A 20931-nucleotide genomic window follows, 5' to 3' on the forward strand; every position below is an offset into this window, starting at 1 on the left:
CATTTTGCCTGCAGAAGTGGCTGGTATTGTCTGAGCTACACCATCCATTGCCGGTGTAGGAGTGAACTTGTGCTCACAGCTGAAGATTTATGTACCTGGCACACAATGTCCAAAGGCTTTCCTGTGGTCATTTCTACTGTGGATCTCCTCTTGCTACCTGCAACATTCGTTCTCTGCAGCACAGGAATCCAGGATCCATTCAACTTGAGGCTTTCTTCTTTCTTGCTGAAGCTATCGTCATGTTTGTGTATTTCTACAGCTTCCCTGAACAAGCCAGTGGAATGACTCTTCTCTACAGCACGCACTTCCATATCAACAAGTTTCGCTATGAGCTTGGTCTCTCACAATGCATCATCCGCCTGGCCAATTTCTCTACCTGCCTAAACCTGCAATTCTGCTTTTGTTCAGGACCCTGTTGTTAACTGATCACCCTGTCGTTCCAACTTATGTTTTTCCACATGTACATGGTATTCAGTATATTCCTGACATTGCAAGTGGGTCCCTTTTCTCCTTCACTGATCTGAGACACTCTTTGATCTTCTTCGTCAGTTTATATAAATAGTCTTTATGCTGTGTTTGCAGAATATACAGCTGATTGTGTCCATCACTCTGGGAATGTACGGTAGAAAGGCCATACCCATCATTTGTTTTTCTGATGTGTGTAATTACATGACACTTCTTATGTAATTGATAGAGCACCCAATGCTCCTCAGCACACTTTGTAGGTGGTGCATCTGGCAGCTGAGATGCCGTGGCTCACATATTCATCTTGCTCATATTATGAGTGTGTTAATCATGCCTCTTTTCTAGCTCAGGTGGTGATTTGATAGTCTGTGCAGATATCAGTGCATGTGTATTGGTTTTTGATTCATGCTATGTCCCAGGTTTCCACAATCCCTCATGACCAGCACATCTATAAGGGGTAGCTGTTGACCCCTTTCTACCTCCATGGTAAATTTTATGTTGGCATGGAAACTGTTTGAGTGTCTTAGGAAGTCACTAAGCTGTTCCTCACCATGGTTCCATACAATAAAGGTATTGTCGACGTATCTGTACCACACTTTAGGTCACAAGGTGTTAAGTCCAGTGCCTGTGCTTTGAAATGTTCCATGAAGAAGTTAGCCACCACTGGGCTAAGTGAGCGACCAATGCTCATGCCTTCCAGCTGTCTGTAGAAGTTGCCATTCCACGTGAAATGGCTCATAATAAGATGTCTTGCCAGAATATGGAGCCAATGTCTGCCAGAAAATCATTGATCACCCTTTAGTAAACAAAGAAACAACATCAAAACTGACCAGGATGTGCTGGTCACAAGGGACAATGAAAACTTGGGACACAGCATGTATCAAAAACTGACACACATAGACCAATATCTGCACAAGCTATCAAACCATCACCTGAGCCAAAAAAGAGACATGATTAACACACTCTTAACACAAGCAAGATGAATATGTGAGCTGCAATATCTCAGAAGCAAGATGCAACACATGGAAAGCATTCTGAGGAGCAATGAGTACTCCACCAGTTACATAAGAAGTGTCACAGAATTGAACTCTTGGTGACGTGACACATCAGAAAAAGAAAATTCGTTCATGGCCTTTCTGCCATATATTTCCAGAGTGATGGACAGAATTGGCTGTATATTGTGTGAAGATGGCATAAAGATTATTTAAAAATTGACAAAGAAGAACAAAAAGTATATCAGATCTGCAAAGGAGAAAAAGGACCCACTTGCAACGTCGGGAATACACCGAATATCACGTAAATGTGGAAAAGTCTATGTTTGAGTGACTGGATGATGGATTAAAGCCAGGATCACTGAACATAAGTGGTATTGCAAGTTGGGGCAGGTAGAGAGGAGGTGGAGGATGCTCTATGTGAGACTTATCACATAGTGAAATTCACCAACAAGGAAGTTATGGCTGTAGAAAGTGAGTTATTACATCCGCTTGGTCAGGGAAGCTCTAGAAATACAAACATGACAATAGCTTCAATAAGAAAGGAGAAAGCCTTTAAGTGAATGGATCCTGGATTCCCGTGCTGAAGAGAATGACCACTGCAGATAGCAAGGGAAGAACTGCAGCAGAAATTACCATGGGAAAGCCCTTGGATGTTGAAGTGTCAGGTAGACACAATCTGTGAAAGTGAGCATGACTCCGGTCCACCATCAGTGATGGAGGGTGAAGCTTTGATGATGCTGGCCACTCATGCTGGCAACACGTCAGAAAAATTATCAAACAAACGTCGGCCGAAGAACTCAAGATAGAAGCCAACAAGCAATTTGTCACAGTGGATGAGCTTTGCTATTTGGACAGCAAAGTGACTGATGATGGCTGAAGTAGAGAAGATACAAAATGCCAACTGTATATAGCAAGAAAAGTATTTCTGAAATATGTTAACACCTAATATAAATTTTGGTAGTGAGAAGGCTTTTCTTAAGATATTTGTCTTGAGTGTAGCCTAATGCTCAAGTGAAATGTGGTCAACAAGTAGAAAAGAACAGAACGTAAGCTTTTTAAATGCGGTGCTACTGAATAACATTGACAATTAGATGGGTAGGTGGAATAACTAATGAGAAGGTACTGAACTCAATTTGATAAAAAATAAATTTGTGGTAAAACTTGACCGATGAAGTGATATGTTAATGTTTCACACCCTGAGTCATTAAGCAATATTCAGTTTGGTAATGGGAGATAAAAAGTGGGGGGGAGGGGGAGGGCAACATCAAGGTTTGACTACAACAAGCAGTTCAAATTGATAAAGTTGCATACTTATTTACTTATTTGGAGATGAAGAGTCTTGCAGAGGATACTGTAGCATGGAGAGCTGAAGGAAATATGTCTTTGGACTGAGGACCACAAGAATAATAGATTAGATTAGATCAGATCAGATTTACTCCCATTCCAATTGATCTGTAGTGAGGAGGTCCTCCAGGATGTAGAACATTTCAGAAAAGCAATAATACATGAAAAATATTTGCAACTAAAACAATTAGCTGATCTACCTTCCACAGGTCCCAAGTGGAATGATCATCTCTCTCTTTGTTTTTTTATGAACACTGTATGAAAGCATCATTTTACAACACTAAGATCGCATTAATGTACTGAATTTAAAATTTTAAAAAATGTTTTTTTTATTTATAAGGTAATAAACATATAATAGAACTACTACAATATTTATTTACAATGAACACATTGCTGCACTGAAATGTTGCAGAAGTTAGATTGTACTTTATATCTATATGATACACACACACACACACACACACACACACCATCGGCAAACAAAACGAACTTGGCATCTGGCAATGTTAAAGTCATTGATATACACAAGAAAAAGCAAGAGCTCTAAGATGGAACCTTGTGGGACCCCACATGTAATTAGTTCCCAGTTGGATGATGCCTGATAGCTCAATGCATGTCTCTTTCCTAGTAACACCCTTTGTTTCCTGTCCGAGATATAAGATTTGAACCATTTTGCAGCATTTCCCTTTACACCATAATATTCTAATTTACTTAAAAGGATATTGGGGTTCACACAGTCAAATGCCTTCGACAGATCACAGAATATACCAGTTGCCTGCAGTTTTTGTCTACTGGATTAAGTAAATTTTCACTGTAAGTGTAGATAGCCTTCTCAATATCAGAACCCTTTAGAAATCTGAACTGCCTCTTTGACAGTATGTTATTTCTGATAAGATGGTTATAAAGCCGATTGTACATTACCTTTCCTAAAATTTTTGAGAATGCTGGCGAAAAAGAAATTGAATGGAAATTTGATGTTATTTCTTCATCTCCCTTCTTAAACAGTGGCTTAACTTCAGCATATTTCAACCATTCAGGAAATATTCCACAGATAATTGACTGGTTACACTGATAGCTTAATCTTCATCTTCTCTTCATCAGGTATTAGGCAGGAATCGCCTGTCACGGTACCCATCCCTGCTGCGGTCTTCCTCTGTCTCTTCTCCCTTGACATTTATAATTTCTTGCCTTTAAGGGAAGTCTCCTCACTCTCAATTCCTTGTAGACGTTCATTCCATTTTCTTCTGTAATCTCAAATTTTATCATTGAGGCAAAAGATTTGCAGTTCTTCTCTAATATCTTGATTTCTTAGCCTGTCTTCTCATGTGCAACCTTTAACACCTCTAAGGAATTTCATTTCTTGTGTCTGAATCCGGCTGTCTTACTTCTTGGTAATCACCCATGTCTCACTTCTATAGAGCAGTGTGGGAACTGCAACAGTTCTGTGAAATTTAATTTGAGTGTCTTTCCTGGTTTTGTTTTTTAGGTTCCTGTTGATTGTTCCACATACCCAACTGAATTTACTAAGCTTAATTTCAATATCTCTGCTGTAGCCATATGTCATTTCACATCCAAGGTAACTGAAATGGTTTACTTGCTCTAAACTCTTCTAATCTATTTTGGTTCTGATTGGTTCTTTCCCCCTGATGGCCATTGTCTTAGTTTTTTCTTTTGAAATTTCCATGTTAAATTTTGCACTTATTTGTTTTAGCAAGTAGATTCCTTTCTGAAGGTCATCTTCCTTATCTGCTAGGATCACTGCATCATCAGCATATAGTAAATTATTTAAAAGAATGTTCCTGTCTAAGTAGATGCCTTTCTGAAATTCTGATTTCCTTGTATGTATCATTTCATTAATGCAGATATTGAACAAAGTTGGAGAGATGCAGCAGCCTTGTCATACCCCTTTGTTAGTTGGTACCTCATTAGTTGTTTTCCATTGAGAGCTAGAGTGATATTTGTGTCTTGATATAGACTTTTTATCGTATTTATTAGATGCTTTGGATATCCGCGATTCGTCATTATTTCCAAAAGTTTCTGTCTATTGACATTGTCAAAAGCTTTTTTAAAGTCAATAAAAGCAATGTGCGTTTCTTCATTATACTCTCTCCATTTTTCTATCATTTGCTGTAGAATAAAAACTGTACCTATTGTGGAGCATCGTTTCCTAAAACACATTTGTTCCTCATGCAGTACTGCTTCTGCTATGTTTTTAAGTCTTGTATTTAAAATCTTAGCATACACTTTCCATGACAAGTTCAGTCAACCTATTCCTTTGTAATTACTGCATAGGCTTTTATTTCCTTTTTAAAAAATTGATATCACTCTAGCTGTTTTCCAGTCTTTGGGAATACTCTTCTTCTTCCAACATTTGTTGAAGAGATGTAGCAGTCGTTGGTGTAGCGTCATTGCTCCATATTTTAATAATTCAGCATTAATGCTGTCTTTTCCTGTTGCTTTTCTGTTCTTAAGTGATGTTAGTACAGATGTTAATTCATCAGACTGTATTTCACCCAATCCTTTCTTGTCTAGTTGTTCAATTTCAGTTTCTTGTGCTGTATGATCATACCACAATTCATTGTAATGATTTGTCCACTGTTCTTCTTCAATACTATTTATTTGTATCTTCTCTCTTTCTGATGTGTTTAAGGTTTTTAAAACCTTATATGCTATTTGTTGTCTTCCATGGATATCATGTTCAATATTAGAAATAAACCTATCCCAGTGTTGACGATGTGCTTTCCTTACTATGCATTTAGCGTTATTTCTTTTCTCCTTATAGTATTGTTTGTTCTCAAGAGTGGGGTTGCTTAAGTGTTTTATATATGCATCCTGTTTTTCTTTGACAGCTTTAATTATATCCTCATTCCAAATTTTTAGGCCTCTTCTTTTCTGTATTCTTTTCTTTTTACCAAGAGCTTCTCCTGCTGCTCTGCATACAATATTCTTTAGAGTATGCCATTCTTCTTCTATATTGTCTTTAGTTCGTAAGTTTGCTAGTTCTTCATTTAATCTCCTTTGGTACAGGTGTCTGATACTGTCCTCTTCAAGAAAGTATACCTTATGACCGCTTTGATCTTGTTGGTTTGTTACCTGTTTAGTTATTTTCTTCCATTTTGTAAAAAGATCTATTCTGGAGATAAGTAAGAAATGATCTGATCCTATATCTTGTCCACTATACACTCTTGCATCCCTTACTTGGCCCACTAGATTCTCATTTACTAAGATTTAGTCAATTATTGATCTAAGACCTCTGCTGGCTCAAGTATACTTGTGTATAATCTTTTTCTTAAAAAGTGAATCTGTGATATTTAAATTGTTGTAAGTGGCAAAATCTCTTAGTAATTTTCCATTTTCATTACATATTGGTTCTCCAAATGGACCTATAATGTTTGTTACTGGTATATTTCCTATTCTGGCATTGAAATCACCCATCATAATAATCTGATCAGTAGCACTGTATTTACTCAGAGTCTTCTGTGGTTCTTCACAGAAGCATTCAGACTCATCTTTTTTCCCTTTCCATGTGCATAGCTTAATATGTTACTTAACTCAGAATCACATTCTTTAATTAACTTTGTTGATATTTCATCATACCCACTAGATGTTTTCAATTTTCAAGATTTTATGATGGACATTACTTCTGCTGGGGTGGTGACGGTGAAATTCATATTATGGAAGTTACTTGAAATGTCTAGTCTGAGGTATCCCATGGCAGCATCTACAGAACCTGACAACCCCAACTTTTCAGTAACAGTTATAAAATGTTTGTTAAAAAGTTCTGGAACACTATACACATCTGTCACCAATGTACCATTTACTCTTAATGCTATTTGCCCCTCTTCATGTCTGGTTCTACCGGTGTCCTCCTTCACTATATCCCATATTGCCTTTATTTTGTTATCTGATATGACTATCTTTTCCTTGTAATATATTTACTTTGATGTCCGTATTACCGTCTTTAATAGAAGTTATGTTAATGTGTGTCAGGCAATGGGAACTTGAATTCTTCTAGCATAACAGACCAAGAAATCAAAAGAGAATCAGAAATCTTATTTCAAGTTGTTTGTTTACTGTTCTGAAAAATCAATGCACCAACAACGATGCATCTCCACTGTGAATGGTGTTCGTGGGCTAGCTGTAGCTCTGCATACCATTATGAAGTGAATGGCAGATGTTACTTCCTGTACCATATACTACAGCTTCTTCTCATTCCATTTGTGTATGAAGCACGGGAAGAGTCAAAGCTTAAATGCCTTTGTGTTTACTTAATTACTTGCTCTATACAGGCAATATGTAGGGGTTATAGTATATTCCTACATTCCTTAGTAAATTCTGGTTATCCAAACTTTATAACTAGGCTTTTGTGGGATGGTTGATATCAATCTTCAAGGACGTGTAAAAGTAAAAACAGATCAACTTTCAGCTGGTTAGACAGTGCTGATTAGTGGGTCTTTTCTTACATGACTGAAAATGCTGGTGGTGTCTTTTCCACTATTTGTTTTTGGACACTCAGTATATCTTGCAGACTTTGCAACACAGATGCCCACAGTGTAACACAGCTGACCAGGTACCAGTATTTGTATCCTAGCAACTCTGTCTCTTGGTTTCTCTGCTTATCCTCTAATTTATTTCCTGGTTCAAGGACATACGAAGAATGAAAATTGAAAGGTTCTGAGTGTCAAATCTCACATAATACATACAACGGACAACACAGTATAAAACATAATCCAGCAGGATTCACAAATTGTGGTGGGTGATTCTCTAAATATCAGGCATATTTCAGTACAGCAGAAAAGCTTGGCAAAGAGAACTGGTTATATACTAGTGACTGCAGCTTGATTATATTGTTTCTCAAGCGGAGATTGACATCATAAACATTCAACAGAACTAGATCTGAAAGCCTTCTTACAAAGTTCTTCCAAGTTCAAATGCTATATATGTGCAGGAGAATAAAAAAATAACTGTACATAACTTATTTGTATCCAATAAACTGAAAAGGTATCCTGAGACCATCATGGAAAAAATAATACGACAAATTAGAAAACACTTTATTAAGAATGTTCTAACAGCCATACCAAGAGACCGAGTGTTTCTGTGTAATAAGGAAGTTTTTACAAGATAATTCTTCTAAAGAAGGAAACAACACCCAGCTACTCTTAATAATACAAATAGCATTTTTACCAATAGTTGTTGGCTTTTTTTTCAGTGACTAATGTAAACAACAATGACAGCAATATTCACATGAACAGTTGTCTGAAGATGAACCTGTCAGCTCAAAACCAATAGAGGCATTACTTGTGCAAGTAAGCAGCATTATTAACAGTGGCTGGTTGCTGTTTCTGTGCCTGCAGGAATCAACTTTTATTTTTTACACAGTCACAGTCTCAAAACTGTCTTATTTTGATAAAATAGTAGTTACAAATTTTTTGTTACAAGTGCCATTAACACTGAGGCAACACATTTTATATGTGACAACGCAAGTACAGAAATACAGCATTAAGTTTTTAATTGGTACAGCTGTGGTCAGGAAAAATTAGTTGTCACATCTTTCAGATTTTGGCACTTCAGAGAGAAGCACAGCTTGGCACAAAGATTATGCACCATCTACTAACACATGTTTTAAAGACTTCCTCCATGGTTTGGCACCTGAATCAAATCTAGGGACATGCAACAGAGTACTGAGACCAAAATAGCACTGAAAGTACCTTTAGTGAAAAAAAACAGAACCTTTTCAATTTCCACTCTCCACATATCGATTTTCTTTTTTAATAGGTCTTTTTCAAATCTTTGAAGGACTACTAACAGGCATTCGGTACAAACTGAGGATGACCAGTCTTTCAAGTATTCAGACCATTTTGTATCACAAATGTCCATGAATAATGCAAATTTCCTAATTGTTAATGTGATACAAATTTTACTATTCTGCTGTCAGAGAGATAAACAATTTATCAATGTGATATACATCAGATGTTTTTGACAATAAGGTCAATACTGCTTTCTCTAGTAGTACAACTTGTAATCCGATGAGGCCAACTTAACACAGAGGGATGCTTGCTGTTATATCATTCTCAACATGCCTTGACTTGCAAAAATCAACTGCACTTAAAAATTACAATGACTCAGATATATCTAATGGTAGTCTGTGATTGCTATCTTATTACAGTTGTGGCAACACATATCTGTTACTATTACTTGCACTGCCACTGCTATTTAGTCTCAAGGAAGGAAAAAAGATTCAGATTTACCATCTGACATGCAATGAGATAATTTCTCCTTTGTGCTTAGTATTCCCAATAATAACTGTAAGTCAAAAATTTTCTAACACTATAGTCATTTCAATGTACAATGAGATAGGAATGATGATGGAAATAGGATCACATTTGAGGAAGTGGAGAAAATGGTCAGTAGATTGCAGTGCAATAAAGCAGCTGGGGTGGATGAAATTAAGTTGGAAGTCATCAAATACAGTGGAATGTCATGTCTTAAATGGCTACACAGGATAATTGAAATGGTGTGGGAGTCGGGAAAGGTACCATCAGACTGGTCGAAAGCAGTAATCACTCCAATCTTTAAACATGAAAACAGAAAAGATTGTAACAACTACAGAGGTATCTCTTTAATCAGCATTTTGGGTAAAATCTTCTCAGGTATTAATGAAAGGAAAGTGCGAGTATAAGTTGAGGACAAATTGGATGAAAATCAGTGTGGGTTTAGGCCTCTTAGAGGTTGTCAGGACCAGATCTTTAGCTTATGGCAAATAATGGAGAAATGTTATGAGTGGAACAGGGAATTGTATCTATGCTTTATAGATCTAGAAAAGGCGTATGACCAGGTTCCTAGGAGGAATTTATTGTCTGTTCTATGAGATTGTGGAATAGGAGGCAAACTTTTGCAAGCAATTAAAGGTCTTTACAAAGATAGTCAGGCAGCAGTTAGAGTTGACGGTAAATTGAGTTCATGGTTCAGAGTAGTTTCAGGGGTAAGACAAGGCTGCAACCTGTCTCCACTGTTGTTCATATTATTTATGGACCATATGTTGAAAACAATAGACTGGTTGGGTGAGATTAAGATATGTGAACACAAAATAAGCAGTCTCGCATATGCGGATGACTTAGTTGTGATGGCAGTTTTGATTGAAAGTTTGCAAAGTAATATTTTAGAGCTAGATCAGAAATGTAAGGATTATGGTATGAAGATTAGCATCTCCAAAATGAAAGTAATAACAGTGGGAAAGAGATATAAATGGATTGTATGCCAAATAGGAGGAACAAAGTTAGAACAGGTTAGAACAAGTACTTGTTGTTGTTGTTGTTGTTGTGGTCTTCAGTCCTGAGACTGGTTTGATGCAGCTCTCCATGCTACTCTATCCTGTGCAATCCTCTTCATCTCCCAGTACCTACTGCAACCTACATCCTTCTGAATCTGCTTAGTGTATTCATCTCGTGGTCTCCCTCTACGATTTTTACCCTCCACGCTGCCCTCCAATACTAAATTGGTGATCCCTTGATGCCTCAGAACGTCCTACCAACCGAAACATTTCGAAAGTGCTTAGGATGCATATTCTCACAGGGTGGCAACATAGTGAAAGAACAGGAAGCAAGGTGTAGCAAAGCTAATGCAGTGAGTGCTCAGCTATGATCTACTCTCTTCTGCAAGAAGGAAGTCAGTACCAAGACTAAGTTATCTGTGCACCGTTCAATCTTTCGACCAACTTTGTGGTATGGGAGCAAAAGCCAGGTGGGCTCAGGTTACTTTATCAATAAGGTTGAGGTTATGGATATGACAGTAGCTAGTATGATTGCAGGTACTAGTAAATGGGAACAATGGCAGGAAGGTGTCCACAATGAGGAAATCAAAGAAAAACTGGGAATGAACTCTATAGATGTAGCAGTCAGGGTGAACAGGCTTAGATGGTGGGGTCATGTTACATGCATGGGAGAAGCAAGGTTACCCAAGAGATTCGTGGGTTCAGCAGTAGAGGGTAGGAGGAGTCGGGGTAGACCAAGGAGAAGGTACCTGGATTCAGTTAAGAATGATTTTGAAGTAACAGGCTTAACATCAGAAGAGGCATCAATGTTAGCACTGAATAGGGGATCATGGAGGAATTTTATAAGGGGGACTATGCTCCAGACTGAACGCTGAAAGGCATAATCAGTCTTAAATGATGATGATGATGATGATGATGTTGATGATGATGATTGTAGTCATGATTGTTTGTGAAATGTACTATAGCTAATCTTGGAATTTTAATCATTGCAATTCCCAAGACACATAACACTCACAAAAAACACACATTAAACAGCCAAAGGTTCAAATGCTGTTTCCTTTGTGGGCGAATTTTAATTCTTAATTATGTTTGCATTGAATGTATCACCAGAAATTTGAATTTCAAGCAGCAAGATTTATGTAATATTCCATTTCTGGATGTACATCCTGTTATATTTGGTGGATGTGACTGGTAAATCTGAAAAAATCCTTCTGAAGCTAGGGTCATATTATTCTGACATAATTGTTTATGAGGGGCATTGCCCATTTGCTACAAGTAGTGTAAATACCAGAATATGTCTTGCATGATGCAAGCACAGTGTCAGTCCCCATATTCAAGCACATAGGTATCAAATATTATTTTTTTAAAGAAAAAATTGAGACATCTTTAGTCAAAGTGCTATATTTTCTAAATTTGTTTATCTAGCTTCCTTCCATCCATCCGTCCATTCATCATGTTCCACAGATCCTGCTGAGAAAGAGAACCTTCAAGGATATGGAATGAATCAAGGTATATAATAATGAAAGACAAAGACCATGGTCACTTTAAGGCCCAAGTAACACAAGCAGCTGCTTAGGGAGCCAAGCTGAAAGGACCACCACAGATGCACAAGTGCAAGATTTGTTTACAGTGTGTATCATAATTAGCAGCAAAAACTGACATGATTGGAGGTATACAATGACAGAAGCAAATACAATACCCTCTAGTAAAAATGACCCTGCAAACAAGTCATTTGTGAGATAATTCTGAATATATACTTACAAGCTTCAATTGAGTTCAGCATCAAATATAGTCCTAGTTAGTATAAATGTATTTGAAATTTTAACTTTTTGATTAAGTTTCCATCTAATTGGGCTTGAATTTTTTTTTTCAAGACATGTCATAGCATAGCCATATCTAGAAGGATCAAAAAGTACAGACTTCCTGATTTTCTTGCTCCCACACTTTCCAGTTGTGCATGATTATCAACTTTTCACCTGTACAGTAGGGATAAGAACACCTTATCAGTTTATTTAACACTTTTAAAACTGAATTTTGATTGCAGGAATGGCCATTTTCCTCAAACATTTTTAACTGATTTGCTGACTGTGGGTAATGATAAGATAAAACAACTAATAACACACATCATGCTCTTGTACAAAGAGCCATAGCCAAATAACTGATGTTACTTCCCTGTTAATAAAAGAAGGAGAAGATTTACTCTTGCAAACTACAAATGAAAATTGTCTAACAAAAGAGAGATCCACAAAGAATGGCTCATTTATTCTGTTTAAAAAATTTGATTCCTTTTATAAGAAACTTTTTAATGCCGATACTATCTCAACTGCAGATATGTTAGGGCTTACAGACTTGAAAAACATATCTGGAATTCTAGTCCAACACAAAAAAATTCAAACCATATTAATGCATACTAACATGTTGAGAGTTATGCTTGCATTTATGTCCTGAAAAATGCTTCGTGACGCAAATCAGAGACTCATTCAGCCTGAGACTCAACACCAATATGAAGTATGAGTGTCATTCAATAATTCACAAAACCCCTTTTCTGTCAAAGCAGGGTGGTTTTATTTACGATTTAAACACACTAAATTGTTCCCCAGTTCTTTGGTTATTTATCAGTGTAGTTTCTGTTCAGTTCTGTAGCCTTCATCCACCGTAATGTAAGAGCTCATACGCCTTTATGCACCATTCTACAAGCAACCATCTCAACCAAGCTCATGTGCAGCAACAATTTTCCCATCATTGTGACAGTGCTCCCCATGGAATCCATTCTTCAGTGGGGCAAAGAGATGGAAGTTTGATGTTGCAAGATCTGCACTGTAGGACCAATGTGGAAGAACAGCCCACCGAAGTTTTGTGCTCTTTTGGTCTTCTTTTGTGCTGGCTTGGTGTGTGGCCTTGGGTTATCATGGAGAAGTGGAAATTGTTTGCATTTTTGTGACCATAAACACATTGTAATTGTTTTTCCAATTCCCTATGAGTCTCACAATAGAATTCATAGTTGGTCATTTGACCATGAGGGACGACATCGAACAGAATGATCCCTTTTGAGTCCCAGGAGATTGTAGCCATAACTTTACACCTGAGTGTGCTGTTTTGAACTGCTTCTCAAAGGACATGTGTGTTGACATTCCATGGTCTGCCAGTTTGTTTCAGTCTCAAAGTAGTGAATCCATATTTCATTGCCAGTGACACTGTTTGGCAAGAAATGATCAGCATTGGCTTCATAATGAGCAAGCAAACTGGTGTACATTTTCCTTCTTTCATCTTATTCCATATCTGCTTTTTGCTTGGAATGCACCGTAGTTGCAGATTCCATTATGAAGACTGCTTATAACAATGCCATCTACTTGGAGTCACTGGGAATATATGAGATGACACAGGAATGTTCAAGGATGTCGCAAACAAAATCACAATTTTTTTAAATCCAAATGGCCAAGAAAAAATGTATGTTACATTACTTATTGAATGTCCTTCATATTAAAAGGCTACTGTGCCAAAAACAGTTCCTTTGGGCACAGGAGTCTGCATTGCTAGGAGGAACAGATATTCTCTGTAAAGAAAATAGATGAGTACTGTCTCATGAAACAAATGTTCAGTATCTCAGTAAAGTCATGCGAAATGAATTCATCACTCTGTTATCAACACTTATTAAGGATTACCATTTAGATTAGATTGTACTCCTGATGTGAATCTCACAGAACAAATGTCAATGGCCATTTGTTTTGTCTGGGCAGAGCCTTATGAAAAATTAATTATCCAAGAACATTTAATCTAATTACAGAAACTAGTGGTGAATGTTTAATCACAATTCTCTTAAATGAGTTGATAAGATAGCAGATTCGTTTGAAAAATATGTGAGACCAAGAATATGATAACAGTTCAGATATGAATGGGAAAATATGTCAGTTCAAAAAATAATTAAAGACACTAATCCTCCAGCATTTTTTTGCGTGTGAGTCTCATTTGATAAACCTTGTGAATGATTCAGCACTGTCATGTCATGTTTCTGACCTCCTTTTTTCAGTCAATAGTGAATCAATGAATAAACTATAGAATTAAAAATTTATAGGTAAACTAAAAAAGTATCAGAAATTTTATGTACTCATTCTTTCCATTCCATTTAATAGGTGCCCAGTTTCAAGGTATAATAATACCACAGATCTAGTTCTTTCTGTTTTTATTTAAAGCTTTTATGGCACTAAGGAATTTCTTTAAAAGAAAATGATTTTTTATAATTTTAATATTTATATAGGAATAAGGTTCAGAAATCTATTTGTTGCAGAGGAATATCTATATAGTATGTATTTTAAAAGAAAAATCTGTTTCCACAGTCACTTGATTTAGACTTATTTTTAAAGGTTTTATCAAGAGAATAAGGAAAGAGAAATAATGTCTGAATGAGTGAGTAAGGTATCAGAGAGACAAATGATATGTAGCTTGTCTGGGAAAATGTTCTTCAACCAGCCCTGACAGTGACATAAAAGAAACTTCACCTGTATTGGTCTGTTAACAATAATCTATCACTATACTACTTAATGCTATTTGCACTTTTGCCATCTAGATTTAGTTGAGTAAATTAGTAAGGAAGCTGTTGCACTGAAAAAGCTACTTCATCCTCAGAAACACTACAGAGCCCCTGTTTAACCTGTTATTAATATGTATTAATATGTATTCAATTTCATTTGTATTTTTCACGGAAAATATTTTTACATTAAATACTGAAACCTATCAACAGTTCATTATTACTTCTCATGCAGATTCATAACAAATATTGCTACTTGCCACACAACTAACAGAGCTAAACCTGAATCTTGATATTCAGATATTTTTTTGGAAAATTTCAAGAAATTGTAAAAATCTAAAAACTTGTATTAATTTATCTTCATTAATAATCTATGGGAAGAAATGGATAGCTGTGTGACATACAGAAGTTTGGCTCAGTCCATGGAGAATTTTTGGATAGCCTAAGTGGTAAGGCGACCACTTGCAACAAGCAGGAAATTCGGGTTCGAGTCCTCGCCTGGTACAAATTTTCACTTGTCACTTTAGGTAGTACATCTATACATATTACAGTCATGTTGAATTCCATGAATTAATTTCGAGCATAAAAGTATTGGTCTGGAATGGTCCTTAAGGAGTCTCTTGCTCAGAAAGAGAAATAAAACAAATGTGTGAAGCCAATTATGGGAATGGTAAAATAGCAAAATGGAGTTTTTCAGCATCTTGCAATCGATAAATGCTTGTTTTAAGATTACAACTTGGCAATGAAAGGGAGAAGTTAGTAATGGAAATGGATTGGCTCACCTTTAATAATGAAGGAAAGTATGTTACTCTGAAACTGGAAAAATTATGCTGACATGGGTGACGTAAATTTTCCTCTTAGTATTGACAAAATCTAGTGGCAAGCATGCCACTAGGCAAGATCACGTAATATGGCATAATCTCAAGAAATAGCACATGCTGACTATTCAGGCTTTTGCGCAATGAAAGAACTACTGCAGCGGAAATGTTTTCACAATCATGGCAAGAAGATTGCTGAACTCTATTAATTTTTTTAAAAACCCGAGCACCAGAATTTCTACAAATAGTTTAACAATTTCATACATCAAACATATCTTATGAGAGGATTGCACATAAATATGCAGATCTCAAGTCTCCTATATTTTCTTTCTGTTAAAATATACATATTTTATGGACTTGCATACTATTCTAGGTGATTTCTCTTTAGTGAACATTCCAAGCATATGCAACATAATCTACATTTTTAAACCTCAAAGGAAACCTATAAATAAATGTAGCAGTACACTGTACATTCTAAAATATTGCATATAGCCACTTACATTTAAGTTTCCGTTTCCTGCTGCCGCTGCCGCCTTTTCCCCTTGTATTTGCAGCCTGGTTTTAGTTAAGTCCAAGGGGTATGTAACTGATGAAGAGAGAAATGATAAACTGTTTTAAATACACTGAATAACACCATGTTGATATCAATGACATAAAGCATTTTAAAAATTTCAGGCTGAAAGACTCTCTCTCTCTCTCTCTCTCTCTCTCTCTCTCTCTCTCTCTCTCTCTGTGTGTGTGTGTGTGTGTGTGTGTGTGTTTCAGAAAGTAATAACTTGCACTGAGGTAACAAACATCATGGGATAGCGATATGTACACACATATGGTGGTAGTTTGCACACACAAGGTATAAAAGGGCAATGCATTCGCAGAGCTGTCATACGTGCTCAGGTGATTCATGTGAAAAGGTTTACAATGTGATTATAGTCATGTGACAGAAATCAACAGACTTTGAACACAGAATGGTAGTTGGTGTTAGAAGCATGGGACATTCCGTTTCGGAGATCGTTAGGGAATTCAATATTCTGAGGACCACAGTGTCAAGAGTGTTGTGAGAAAAACAAATTTCAGGCATTCTCCCATAAGTCCAACCCCTCGTCCAAGTCGTGGGAGATGGGCAACAGCACAAAGTAGGGGACTGCCTATAGGGGCGATGTACAGCGGGGACTTCGTGTGCCCCAGGACCGCTACGGTAGCTGGGAAGGCCCTATGGGAACCCTGAAACGTGATGGCTAACGGGGCTCTGGTGAAGCTGCGATAGGCCTAGCAAGCCAGTAGTGGATAAATCAACTGCTTTCAAAAAGGGAACATGCCTCGGATCATGGAGCGGATTTAAAGGAAACCGACCAAGCAATGGAAAAGGATTACGAGATGGTTTACGACTGGGCACCTTAAACGTAAGGACTCTAACTGGGAAGTTAGAAGAAATTGCAGAAATGATGGAAAGGAGGAAATTGGACATCTTGGGACTTGCTGAGACTAGGTGGAGAGGAGTTGGTGAAAAACCACTAAATAAAGGATGTAAACTGTACTGGATAGGGAATGAGAGGGGAAGAAATGGAGTGGCAATAGTGGTCAGAGAGGGTCTGCAGGAGGAGGTGGAAGGTATCAATGATCGAATGATAAAAGCCAGAGTACGAGTGAAAGGACAAAGCATTGAAATCATCCAAGCATACGCCCCACAGGTGGGGTGTACAAAAAAGGAGAAGGAGGAATTTGAAGATGACATGCAAAAGCTGCTAAATGGAGGTAATCAGATTATAATAGGGGACCTCAATGCACATGTTGGCACAGACAGGAAAGGATTTGAGGAGATAATGGGACCAGAGGGCTGGGGGAACTGAAATAGAGAAGGAAAATTGTTGCTGGAATTCTGCAAGAGGAATGGGCTGGCGATCGCAAATTCCTGGTACAAGAAGAGAAGTAGCCACAAAATAGCTTGGTACAGTGGAGACTGGTCCCAAACTTCAGTAGTAGACTATGTACTAGTGGATAGGCAGATGATGAGCAGCCTCACAGATGTTAAGGTCATTCCATCTGAGGCCTTACACAGTGACCATCGGCTGTTGGTAGCCACCCTGAGAGAGAAAAAAGATAGGAGGGCAACAGACATACAGGAGAAAAGGTTGAAGACATGGATGCTGAAAGAGGATGAACGGAGGACCCAGTACCAGACACTGATCAGGAAGAAGCTGCCAAAGGAAGATCAGAGAACAGTGGAAGAAGAATGGGGAGATTTTAAGAGGGCTCTAGTTGAGGCAGCTGAGACTGTGTGTGGAAGAACTAGCACAAAGAGGAGAAGTAAGGAAACCCCATGGTGGAACAACATACATAAAGAGGCAGTACTTCGAAAGAACAAAGCCTTCAGAGAATGGTTCCAGACCCGAACAGAGAAAGCTAGGGTAAAATATAAGGAAAGCAAGAAAGTGGCACAGACCATAGTAAGGGCGGAGAAGAAGAAGTGGATGGAAAAATGGACAAGAATGTTAGAAGAGGACAGTGAAGGGAACAAAAAAGTACACCATGGTAAGAAATAAGAGGAACGACAGAAGCGAGTGCCTGAGGATCATGGATAATAATGGAAGAGTTGTGGAGGAAATGCCTGAGCTCAAAAATATTTGGAAGGAGTACTTTGAAGATCTGTTGAATGCCGCCAAGCGGGTAACTAACAGCGATGGAGAGCCTAAGGCAGCAGACGATTATAATAGTGGGGAAATTGATGATCTAACTTGGAATGAAGTGGAAGAAGCCATAAAGAGGATGAAAGGGGGCAAGGCACCAGGTTGGGACGAAGTAACAGTGGATATGATACGAGCAGCAGGAGAAGTAGGAACCCAGTGGCTATACAGAGTGCTGCGGGTGGTGTGAAAGGAGAACAGAATTCCTGAGGATTGGAAGAAAGGAATTATAGTCCCGATCTTCAAGAAAGGGGATAAAAGGAGATGTGAGAACTACAGAGGAATCACCCTGCTATGCCACTGTGGAAAAATCTATGAAAAGATCCTGGAGAAGAGAATAAGAAGCAGTATTGAAAGTAGACTGCAAGAGGAGCAGTATGGTTTCAGACCGGGAAGATCAACAACGGACCACATATTTGCGGTAAGGCAACTGCAGGAAAGGCACTATGAGTACGGGAAGGACTTAATCATGGCCTTTTTAGATATTGAGAAGGCGTATGACAGTATCTATAGGGACAAGCTCTGGGATGTGCTGAACGCAAAAGGGATAGATGAAGAGATAACACGAAAAGTCAGAAAAATGTATGAGGGAAGTGAGAGTTGTGTGAAAGTGGGGAGGGAACGTACTGCATGGTTCAAGCTGGAAAATGGGCTGCGACAGGGAAGTGCACTTTCGCCTTTATTGTTTATTATTGTTATGGATGAAATCCTACAGCAAGTATCAGATGCAATTGGAGATCATAAAATGAAAGCAGTGCTTTTTGCCGATGACCTGATGTTATGGGGAAATTGCGAGAGGGAGGTGCAAGAGCAGTTAGATGTATGGGAGGCAACGGCAGCACAATATGGAATGCATTTCTCTGCAAAGAAAAGTGAAATAATTGTCACAACAAGGAAGAAGAATAGGCCAAATGTGGATATAACTTGTGGAGGGGAAAAACTACAAGTGGTAGAGAACTTCAAGTACCTGGGAAGCATGATTGAAAGTAAGGGGGGAAACGCAATGGAAATAAATGAAAGGTGCAGAAAAGCAGGGCAGTTCTTCAAATGCATTAGGGGGCTTATTTGGAGCAAGGAGGTGCCACAGAAATCCAAGGGAATTATATACTGAACCTACTTTGTCCCCATATTGGCATACGGAAGTGAGACATGGGTAATGCACAAAAGCGGCAAAAGTAGAATACAAGCTAGTGAAATGAAGTTCCAGAGGAGCAGGTTGAGTGTAACAAGATGAGACAGATTGCGAAATGTGTATGTGAGGGAAAGACTAAAGGAGGAACCAGTACAGCACAGGATAGAAAAATCAAGACTGCAGTGGTATGGACACATGAAGAGAATGGATGAGGGAAGAAATCCAAAGAGGATGTTTGATCTGCAACTGGAGGGGAAGAGGCCCAGGGGAAGACCAAGAGATAGATGGGTGAAGGTAGTGAAGGAATGTGTGACGAGAAGAGGAGAGAACTGGACGAAGGTGGAAGAGGGGGAATGGTGGAAAGATATAACACGATGGAGAGGCTTGTGTTCCCGACAGACCCAGCCAGTGGCTGCAAACTGTCCAAGATGATGATGATGATGACCTCTCATCATGGATAACACAGTACCCGACAGTCTTCACTTAACAACCGAAACAGTGGTGTTAGCATAGAGTTTTCAGTGCTAACAGAAGGGCAACACTGTGTGAAATAACAGCAGAAATCAATGTGGGACATACGATAAACACATCCATTAGGACAGTGTGGTGAAATTTGGCATTAATGGGCTATGGCTGCAGATGACCGATGTGAGTGCCTTTGCTAACAGCATAACATCACCCGCAGCGCCTCTCCTGGGCTTGTGACCATATTGGATGGACCCTACATCCGGAAAACCATGGCCTGATCAGATGATTCCCAATTTCAGTTGGCAAGAGCTGATAAAAGTGTGATGCAGACCACACAAAGCCATGGACCCAAGCTGTCAGCAAGGCACTGTGCACACTGGTGGTGGCTCCAAAATGGTGTGGGCTTCATTTACATGGAATGGACTGGGTCCTCTGATCACTGACTGGAAATGGTTATGTTCAGCTACTTGGAGACCATTTGCAGACATTCATGGACTTCATGTTCCCAAAGAATGAAGGAATTGTTATGCATGACTATGCACAATGTCACTGGGCCACAACTGTTCACAATTGGTTTGCAAAATATTCTGGACAATTCAGGCAAATGATTTGGCCACCCAGATCACCGAACATGAATTCCATTGGACATTTACGGGGGTAGTTGAGAGGTGACTTTGTATGCAAAATCCTGCACCGGCAACACTTCTGCAATTATGGACAGCTAGAAAGGCAGTATGGCTCAATATTTCTGCAGGGGACTTCCAAAAAATTGTTCAAGTCCATGTAATTTCAAGCTGCTGCACAATGCCAGGCAAAAGGATGTCCAACACAATATTAGGAAGTATCTCATGACTTAATTGTCCCCTCTGTGTAGATTGAAGCAGACTGCTATGTTCCCTAAAGAATGCAATAAATGGAAAGAAAGGCCAAATGGCATCTGCATACAAATGCAAAGACAGTAAAATAATCGATTTTGTTTCATGAGAAAATGAAAGAAAGTCTGTAGTAATCTTACACTAAAAAGAACAAATGTATCAAAACTGGCAAATTCAGAGTATAGCAGTGACCTTCCACATAATGATTTAGACATGTAGTGAAAATTCCCTTGATGATAGCAACACTATAATCACACATAAAACTTCTAAAGTCCTAGCAGAGAAGGCAAATAGAACCCTTAAGGATGTTTACAATTGGTCAGCAATGAACTAACAGATAACTAAACACATAAACTTCAAA

General features: G+C 38.3%; 1 protein-coding gene across 1 annotated transcript in view; it reads right to left on the reverse strand.

Moving 5' to 3' along the window:
• Positions 1 to 20931, reverse strand: part of LOC126457678 (mitochondrial uncoupling protein 4) — a 422954-nt gene that overhangs the window by 181796 nt on the left and 220227 nt on the right. Inside the window, exon 3 of the mRNA XM_050094182.1 lies at positions 15918 to 16003. Coding sequence (XP_049950139.1) covers positions 15918 to 16003 — 86 coding nt within the window. The remainder of the gene's footprint in view (positions 1 to 15917; positions 16004 to 20931) is intronic.

The sequence above is a fragment of the Schistocerca serialis genome, chromosome 2 (genome assembly GCF_023864345.2).
Source record: "Schistocerca serialis cubense isolate TAMUIC-IGC-003099 chromosome 2, iqSchSeri2.2, whole genome shotgun sequence".
In the NCBI taxonomy this organism is placed as follows: Eukaryota; Metazoa; Arthropoda; class Insecta; order Orthoptera; family Acrididae; genus Schistocerca; species Schistocerca serialis.